The sequence below is a fragment of the Manis javanica genome, chromosome 3 (genome assembly GCF_040802235.1).
Source record: "Manis javanica isolate MJ-LG chromosome 3, MJ_LKY, whole genome shotgun sequence".
Lineage (NCBI taxonomy): Eukaryota > Metazoa > Chordata > Mammalia > Pholidota > Manidae > Manis > Manis javanica.
Genome location: NC_133158.1, coordinates 206,123,060 through 206,132,779, shown reverse-complemented (window position 1 = coordinate 206,132,779; position 9,720 = coordinate 206,123,060). Strand labels below are relative to the sequence as shown.

Genomic DNA, 9,720 nt, shown 5'->3' with positions numbered 1-9,720 from the left:
CTTTGGTCACATTGAATCCATAGTGAACTTGTCCGGGGGTGAAACCCATTGGCAAGAAAATTACCAGGAATAAAAATGCTATGAACATTTGAGTGCATGTCTTTGCATGGACATATGTTTTGTTTTTTCTTGGATGAACTCCTAGGAGTGGAATTGCCGGATCATTTGGTGAACACATTAAACTTAATGTGTAACTATAAAACTGTTTTTCAAATTCCTGTACCATTTTGTATTTTGACTAGCAATGTGTAAAAATTCCAGTTGCTCTACCTCTTTGACAACACTTGGCATTGTCAGTCTTCTTAATTTTAGCCATTCTAGTGGTTGTACAGTTAACCCTTGAACGATGTGGGGTTGGAGTACTGATCCCCCTCACAGTTGAAAATCTGTGTATAACTTTTGGCTCCTCCAAAACTACTTACAGCTTGCTGTTGACTGGAAGCATTACTGATAACATAAAGTCGATTAATATGTATTTTGTATGTTATATGTAGTTTATACTGTATTCTTACAATAAAGTAAGCTAGAGAAAAAAAAATTCTGTCAAATTGCCGCAAATCTCCCCCCAATTTTTCCAACATATTTATTGAAAAAATTCACATATAAGTGCACCTGCATAGGTCAAACCCATGTTGTTTAAGAATCACCTGTATATAGTAATATCTCTTGTGCTTTTTATTTCTCTCTTTGATGACAAGTGATGTTGAGCATCTTTTCAATTATTTATTGGTTATCTGTATATATTTGCAAGATACCTGTTCAAGTATTTTGTCCATTTTTAAATTTGGTTATTTGGGTTATTCTTATTGAACTGTAGGGGTTCTTTATGTATTTTGGATACCTGGTTTGTGTCGAGTATATGTAATACTAAAATTTTCACTCTTGACTATGGTTTGTCTTTTCCTTTTTTAAAGTGGTATCTTTTCAAGAGCAGAAATTAAAAAAATTGATGTCCAAAATTCTTTCTTTCATGGCTCATACTTTTAGGAAATCTTTTAGGATATTTTAGGAAATCTTTGGTTAATTTTAGGTCATTCAAATTTTCTAAGTTTTCTCTTAGAAGTCTTGTAGTTTTAGCTTTTACTTCTACATCTGTGGTCCATTTGGAGTTAATTTTTATGTATGATGTTAGGTAAGGCTTGAGGCTCTTCTTTTTTCCCCCCAAGTGGATATCCAGTTCCTCCAGCACAATTTCTCTAAGCACCACACTCTCCTTTCTCTATTAATTACCTCTCTCTATTGAAAATCAGTTAAGCATATGTGTCAGTCTGTCTCTGGAGTTTATTCTGTTCCATTGGTCTATCTGTCCACTCTAGTGCCAGTAGCACAGCCTTGATTACTCTAGCATTTATAGTAAATCTTGAAATCAGGTAATTGAGTCCACCAACTCATTTCTTCTATTTCAGAAATGTTTAGGCTCTTCCGGATTCTTTGCATTTTCATATAAATTTTAGAATCAGCTTCTATAAAAATATTTTGGAATTTTGTTGAATGTATAGTTCAGCTTGGGGAGAAGTGACGATTTTGAGTCATACAAACCATAAACATGTCAAAATCTCTTCAGTTATTTAAATCTAATTTTCCTCAGCAATGTTTTATAGACTTTAGTATACAGATCTGGCACATATCTTTTTAAATTTATACCTATGTATTTCATGTTTTTGGATGCTATAGAAAATAGTACATATTTTAAGTTTTCATCTTCTAGGTTTTATTTTTAGTATATAGAAATAGTTGATTTTTGTATATTGACCTCATATTCTATGATTGTACTAAATTCATTTATTAGTTCCAGCAGCTTTTTTGTCCCCCAAATCATGACATCTGTGAATAAAGACAATTTTATATCATTCTTTTTGATTTTTGTGCCTTTTATTTTTTTGTGCCTATCTGCTCTGGTTAGGACCTCAGATACAATGTTGAATAGAAGTGGTAAGAGTGGGCATCCTTTTCTTGTTCTGAATCTTAGGGGGAACATTTAGTCTTTCACCTCTAAGTTCACTGTTGGTAGTAGGGTTTTCATAAATATCTTTTAACAGGTTAAGAATGTTTCTTTCTCTTCATAGGTTGCTGAGAATTTTTATCATGACTGAGCAGTCCGTTTTGCCATGTGCTTTTTCTTCAGCTGTTGAGACTACTGAGATGATCAGGTTTCTCACATTTATTTTGTTTATATGGTGAATTCCATCTATTGGTTTTTAAAAGTTTTAAACCAACCTGGCATTCCGAGGATCAGTCCCACTTGGTCATGATGATTTATCCTTTTTATACATTCCTGGGTTTGATTTGCTTGTATTTTGTTAAGGAGTTTTGCATTTATGTTCATGAGGATATTAAAGTTTTTTTCTTTAACTATCTTTGTCTAGTTTTGGTATCAGAAAAATGCTTATCTCATAAAATGTAGTGTTTCTTTCATTTTCTGATTTTTTGTGCAACTTCGGGTGCCCTGCCTGCAGGAGCAGGGGAGTCTCCTTGGATCAGAGCTCTGGTCAGTCTCACCAAGCCCGCTGCTTTCCTCCCTATGCTGTCCCATGCTTCCTCTATCTTGACTCAATTGCTGCCCTATCTGGAACCTCGGAATCATACGACATTTCTCTTCCCTTTATTCTCCCATCCAACCGGTCACAAAGTCCTGTTGATTCCCCCATATTTCTCAACTCTCTCTCCGTAGCCCTTATCTTGGTTCAGATCCTTATTACTCACGAGCTAGGGTTAAACAAAGCTTGGTTGCCAGGGTGCTCACTGCATATAGGGAAGTACTTTCCCTCTAGCCGTGCTATTTTTGCAACTCCTAGAAAGGTGCAGGATGTTTCCTGCCTCAGTGCGTTTGCACTGCCTGTGCTCTCCGCTTCCTTCTTGGGCGGGGTCACTCTACCAGGGCTTTGCTCAGGAGCTCCTCCTTCGTGCTCTCGGGGTACTCTGAGCCGCACAGGGTATCCTTTGTAGCTTTGCTCATTCCACTGACTTCGTCCCAGCCAGGGACCAGGCCCTTGAACAGGGCTTCTATGAGTACCACCTCGGGCACTGGGTGAGGCCACGGTGCGTGTGAACTCACGCCTCTACAGGCACAGATTCGGAGGGTCCGAGGCCTCAGCAGCCGGCCCATTCCCGGCTCGCCCAGAAAGACCGCGCCGCGAGATCCGAGAACCCAACTCCCCCTCCGGAGCCCAGACCCGCTAGCCCGTCCACACAGGCCGGGGGCAGGACTGCGCCTGCGCAGGACGGCGGCCGCGTCGAGACTCGTCGGACAAACGTGCGGGCGCGCGCACGCGCGCGCAGCAGGGGCGCGGCAGCTTGCTGGGGAGGCGGTGCCGGGGTGGTGTCCGCGGCTTCTGCCCTTTTCCTTTCAGTAGAGACCTGTGGCAGTGTGAGTTTAACCCGCTCAAACCAGCGACTGTGCAGGGTCTCCACCTAGACTAGGTTCGTCTACTCTCCCCACGCCCGACACACGTCCTTGTCGGTCATCATGGGTTTTCCCTCTGGACCCGGCTCGTAGGGAGCAGTTTGGCTGCTGACATGGCGAGGGAATGGGGCTCTTTTTATAGTCCTGAAAAGGGTAGGCGAGCAAGGGCATGGGGGTTTAGACGAGAGGCGTGGGGGCAGACAGGGTAGGGCAGTGACAGCTTCTGGTTGAATGTCATGCTTCTGCTGCTGAGTTTGTAGCTTAGTTGGTGAAGTCTGTAACTTGATTTGCTTTGCAACACGTCCCAGACTGCAGGGTTAGAGGGTGGGGTATTGGACTTCTGACAGAAATTGTAATGACCTGTTACACTCAAAGTGAAAAGTGGTTACATTCCATTAATTTTCTAGTTGAACTAATTAAGCCTTGAGAGGCTTTCTTTCCTTTGCAGGTATAATCAGTCTTTAAGAGCTGAGGAGACATGGCTTGGGCTTTCTGACTTCAGAATACTGCTCTAGAATTCACCTCCCTTTTACCACTGTCAAACTACAGTGGCTCCTCTGAGCCTATCAAACCGGTTAGCTAATTAGTTTTTATCCTGAGTTTGGTTGTCCTCCAAACCTTGAATCCAGACATGCACGGACTTAGTATTGCTATCCAGTGGCAGGGGTTACAAAATTCCCCACTTGTCACTCTTTGTTCCTTTGTAACCTAATGGCATGGTGTAGGCCACATAGACGCTGCTGTATGCTTAAATCCGAGTTGTGTGTTCATGGTTATCCAGCAGAATTAAAAATATAGTTGTGTATGGTGCTTGTGTAAGTATTACTCATTATGTTTTGGAGTCAGTTTGTACTGTTGAGGGGTCTCCTGTGCAAGAGTAGAAAGGAATTTGCCTTGCTATTGTTTTTCACTTTTTGAGTTTCTTTTTTGGTTGCTGACCATTAAAAAGTACTTGGCCTATATAGCGGATCCTAAGTGTCTGATGAATGAATAGACGGCAGCCAGGCTGTCCTGCAGAGCATAGGGCTTCCTGAAGGAGGATATCATTCCAAGCCCGATTCCACCCTCCATACTGATCATCTAATGTCCTGCTGTCCGGCAGCTGATGTGTATAGTTGACCCACTGCTCTGCTGAAATACACCAGAGTGGCTGACCAGTGAATCCCAGGGTATCTAAGAAACTTTAGATGTAATGGACCCAGGAGATAAGCTAGAGGTAAGAATCCTTAAATTATTGTCTAGTGCCAAATTGGCAACTGTATTAATTATGGCTGGAGATGACATTTTTATCATTCTAGACTTTTAAAATTTCTAAGAACTGGGTCTCTTAAATAGTTAAATTTTGGACTCGGGGGACGGTTGGCTGGTGACAAAGAGGATACAGAGAGGTATTTTGGCTCTCTAAATTCATGTTACCCCATGACCATGAATATTTTGGGAACTGGTGTGTTTCTGTACATTGTTGAAATTTCATAAGGACTAAAATATTTCCCGTTTGGGGAAAAAAATCCAAATTCCTAAGAACAAGTTCATGTGTGCAGATATAAAACTATCATTTCTTAGTAGGTTGTCACTTGTTACTAGAAAATTAACACTTGGCTTAAAGTCATTACTTTTTAAAATCTAAAAACCTAAAATTTGACTGTGGGTCAGATCCCTTATCTGATTTCTCCGTTAGTGGGAATAGATAACCCTTATTTGGGCAGAGCCAACAAAACACATACATACTCCGATTTTATAGCCCGCAGCGGACTTCAGGTGTTCTGCCGGTGTAAGGCAGCTCGAAGGGGACACGGCCTGAACACTTGACTTGATGACCACTGCCCAGGATGGCCTAGAGAACTAACACACTCATGTTTTAACTGAATAAAATCTACACATGATTCTTGGTGAGATCAAAGTATAAAGATAACTGGCTCTCATATTTATTAGGCTGAATCATGTGAAACTGATAATTGACCAGAAAAAATTTTCTTACTTGGCTATTTTTTGGGTGCCCCTTATATTGTCAATTAAGAAAGGACCAGCTTAGCTTCACTGTCTACAAAGTCTGATGTAGTTGTGGAAAACTTTATGTTCTTTGTTATGACTGGACTGTGTCAGGGCCACACTGAGGAGACCACCATCTTTGGGGAGTTCCTTGCCTCCAAAATGAACTTGGGAAGGGGAGGGGAAGAGAAGGGAAGAGTCTTGGATTTCATTGCTCAATCAGCATGTAAGGATAGTTGGGGAAGAGGGAGTTCTTCAAATACCTGTACTTTTTGTCTTATTTACTAGTAGATAATACTACAGAGTTAGAATTCCAGAGCACTGGGGCATGTGACTGGAGTATTTTGCATATTAATGAAGCCTGACCATTTTATATTTCTGTTGGGCTTAAGGGATAGACTTGGATAAGATGTATCAATTCTATTTGTCTTCTAGCCATTAGAATACATTTTTCCCCTTCAAAATAACTGAGGACCCAGCAGGTTCCAAGAACACTGAAACAAAGGTGGCGGGTCTAGCTAAGGTGAAGGAGACTGGCACTCCTGGAGCATTGGGTCCATCCTGTGCATCACTGGCTGTAAATCTGCATTAAGGCACAGATCCATACCGTAGTACTCTTCAGTATTTCTGGTAGTTAAGTTCTCTTATACCTGGGTACTACACAGGGTGGGGGTGAGTAGTAGTCCCCACTAACTATAGTGTTCTTCACTTGATAATTCTGGCCCACGAGGACTGCAAAGTATTTAGAGGATAACATTATCCTTAAACTATTATCATGGTCTAATGGATGAAGCCCAGCTCACATTAGAGGAGCAGATGTCAGAACATTTAGCAAAACTGCACTTCCTGCAGTTATGACTTCTGTGCTGATTGCCATGTTATTAACTGGAAGCTAGTAAAGTGGCAGAGTGGCTTCACTCTTACAGCTGTAGACAACAGCCTAATACAGATACAAACCAATTATATTTTTAAAACAAACTGAGTCAGGCTTAGTCCAATGAGAAACAAGCTAATTTTACAAGGTTGAGGGGTCCCTGTCATCCACTGACTTTTAAGAATGCGTGTTCCAAACATCTTCATGTGTTTAGAGTGAGACATGTCCCTGTAGACACACTAGACTTGATTGCTGAAACCAGGTCAGTAGAAACCATTGAAGTTTATTGGCGGTCACAATGCTTACACTGTAGGCAGCAAACACCCTTACAAGTCTATCCGCAACCTGATCACGCAAGAAAGGATTCACCACACAGTCGCCAGAGGAGAAGGAAAAAAATTAACAGGCTTATTTCTGGGCGTAGAGGAGAGAAATAAAAATAAAACCTAATTGATGGGTGTCCCATGGGCAAGAGCTGAACTAGAGATGCATACAACTAGCAGCAACAGTTGTGGAAAAAGTACAAGGCAAATAGCTTTCTCCATTAATTTTCCTCTGTAGGTTAACTTTTTTAATATTCAAAACATTTATTACGGTTTTCATTTTATAAAAATGTATATGTTTAAAGGGGGTGGGGAGAATGTTAAATACGTCATGCTAGGCAGACCTTGTTATTAAGAACCCCTCTGCTGTAGTAACTTCCTCCAGTTCATACATTCATGAGTGCAGGGTACATATATAAATATCCACACGCACACATCCACACACACTGCCTCAAGGGCTGGGGAAGACTAAAAGTTATTGGCCACACGCAGATGGGCCTCTGGTGGACTCATCCAAATCGCTCAACAGGAGAGCAACTGGCTCAATTCCTTCTCTGGTCTCTAATTTTACAGAGACCAAGAACCCTAAAAACATAGAGTTACACCCGACTTTTAAAAGCAAGAGGCATCTGTCTGAGGATGAGGGTAAGCAAGTGGGAAAACGGATGAAGCTAAGAACACCAAACATTTTTAGCTGGAGTTGTCTGTCACTGCAAGAGGCCAAGGGACCCAGGGCAGCATCTACGGTTGAAGGGGGAGGGATGGTGCTCCACATGGCTTAGAGTTCCTAATAACAAGGGTAACAGGAAGTGATGATTTTGGGGGCAAGGTAGGGCAATAAGAAAAAATATACATTTGGAATTTTTACTTTTTTTGCCTCTCTACACTGTGTCACTAAATATATCTCTGCACGTTCATACATCCTCGTCCAGTAAAGCTTCAGGCCACCAGAATACACGTTTCTCCCTCTCTCGCATACACCCCCTCACATCAGCATTGGTGCACTAGACTCTGTAAAAATTTTTCAGTCACACTTTTTGTTTTTAAACTTGAGTCAATATAAACCTTGTTCAAAATGTTATGAAAAAATGTACATGTTTATACAAGGCAGGTTGTGGCAGGACACTGGGGGTTCCCTGCTGGGTGGCCCCAGGAGGAGGGGGCTGGAGTCTCACATATTTGTGTCTCTCCTCCCACCACCCATCCCACCCATTCCCCTGGGAACCAGCAGCACCCTGCCCCTAGTGAGTGCACACACACCCCTACTCCCTGGGGAAGTAGCTAGCTGACCTTTGCCATTTTCCCCACACCCCTGGAAGAGGGAGCCAGGATCAGCCAGGCCCTCTCCCGTGTAATTATTTGCCCCTCTGGGCCAGACCAAAGGGACGCTGCTCTGTACAGGTAGAGTCCACGGAGGTGTCAGCTCATCATATCATTGCTATTCACGCCATAAGTGGAATTCTTCATCGAGTCGTTGACTTCTCGACGGAATGCTGACAGGTTCTGGGTGAACCTGTAGGCAAAAATCACCTTGCAGTATAGCTCCAAGACACCTGTTTCAGACTTAACCTCAGACTTAAAACTTTAAGGGAAAGTTGGGCTAACTTGTGCATCCACCTGGTAACTTCATGGCAGGCCGTGAGATCTGGTCAGACCTGGGGCTGGCTCTGAGGGCCACCTCAGGCTCACGATAGCACAAATGGAATCTCCCTGACAGTACTGGTAAGTGACCCTCACAGAGTCAGGGCAGGAAGGGAATGAAGCTGTTTCCTTTCTTAATGCCAAGAGACCAGTAGTGTAGCCCTGTGCTGTCCAGTAGGGCAACCACCAGCACATGCAGCTGCCGAGCGCTTCAACTGTGCCCAGGCAACAAAGGAACTGAAGCAAATTAAATGATACTTGAACTCAAGTCCCTCAGTTAACTAACTGTAAATTAAACTAAATCTAAAAACCAATTTAGAAAAACTTGACATTCAATTGTTATCGGACAACTTCCAAAAATATATTTGGAACAACCTGAGTATGGAAATGTGCTTTGTCAACTGTGTCATGACAGTTAAATATAAATCAAGTATTTCCAATGAAAACTTACCATCTGAATTGAGATGCCCTGTTAAGTTAACATATACAGGATCTTGGAAGGCTTTGTACAGTGCAAAAAAAAATTTAAATTCTCCATTTTAAAATTTCAATTACATTTGACATAATATTTTTGATACACTGGGTTAAGTAAAATACATTAAAATGCATTTTGAATGTTTCCTTTTACCTTTTTAAAATATGGCTACTAGAAAATTAAAAATTACCTATGGGGCTCGCTTTTCTATTGGACAGTACTACTTCACATGGCCTCTAAGGAAATCTCCCTTGTTTTTGTGACTGGAAAAATAACAACTGCCTGGAATTTCTTGGCCAGGCCCTCTACACTCACCTGTCTCTGTTTTTTGTAAGAAGATTCCGCTCGATGCCTTCCATCAGGTTTTCAAAACACAGATGCATAGCCTGCTGCTTCTCTGGTGGCTGGCTATTCACGATACTGTTCCTTAGGTCAGAGAAATACTGTGGGGCAAGGAATGAGACAGGGGTGAGGAGAGGAGATGGACTTGGCCCTCCATCATCTGCATGGTTGAAGGAATGTTCTCCAAGAGTATCTACTGAAACTGGATACCTTTTTTCCGATTCAAGCAAGTATCTGCAAGATACTTTGCACCTTTATCTTTCTCAAAAATCAAGAATTTTATCTTAATGGTCATCTTTCCCAGATTTTCCTTTAGTTACGAGTCATGTGATCCAGGTTCTTCCTTTACAAGAATCTCTAGACTTACTCAGGTTTATTTAGAGCAGAACTGGAATTGGAAGTCAGGTCTCAGATGCTTTGATCTCCAGCCGTACTTTCTCTCTGTAATATATCCTTCACCTTTGAACTGTCACTGGTGCCAACTTTTAACAGTTAAGTGATTATGTGTTGTTCAAAGCATGAATTAGGTATGCTCAGAAAGTGGACCATTTTCCCCTTGCTTTGCCATCATGGAATGTTTCTAGAAGTGTTTCTCACAGTGCCTTAGAAAATGGCAGCCAAATGTGGGCCTCCCCTGCTTCTGGTCTGGGCCCCTGGGAGCTGGCTCTCTTAC

General features: G+C 41.9%; 1 protein-coding gene across 3 annotated transcripts in view; it reads right to left on the bottom strand.

Moving 5' to 3' along the window:
* Positions 1-6,529: 6,529 nt before the first annotated feature.
* XPO7 (exportin 7) overlaps positions 6,530-9,720 on the bottom strand; it is a 76,015-nt gene continuing 72,824 nt past the window's right edge. For all 3 annotated transcript variants that reach the window (XM_073232646.1, XM_073232647.1, XM_073232648.1), the window contains exons 27-28: positions 9,021-9,148; positions 6,530-8,102 (exon numbers count right to left, since the gene is read on the bottom strand). In XM_073232646.1, coding sequence (XP_073088747.1) covers positions 8,009-8,102; positions 9,021-9,148 — 222 coding nt within the window. In that variant the 3' untranslated portion in view covers positions 6,530-8,008. The remainder of the gene's footprint in view (positions 8,103-9,020; positions 9,149-9,720) is intronic.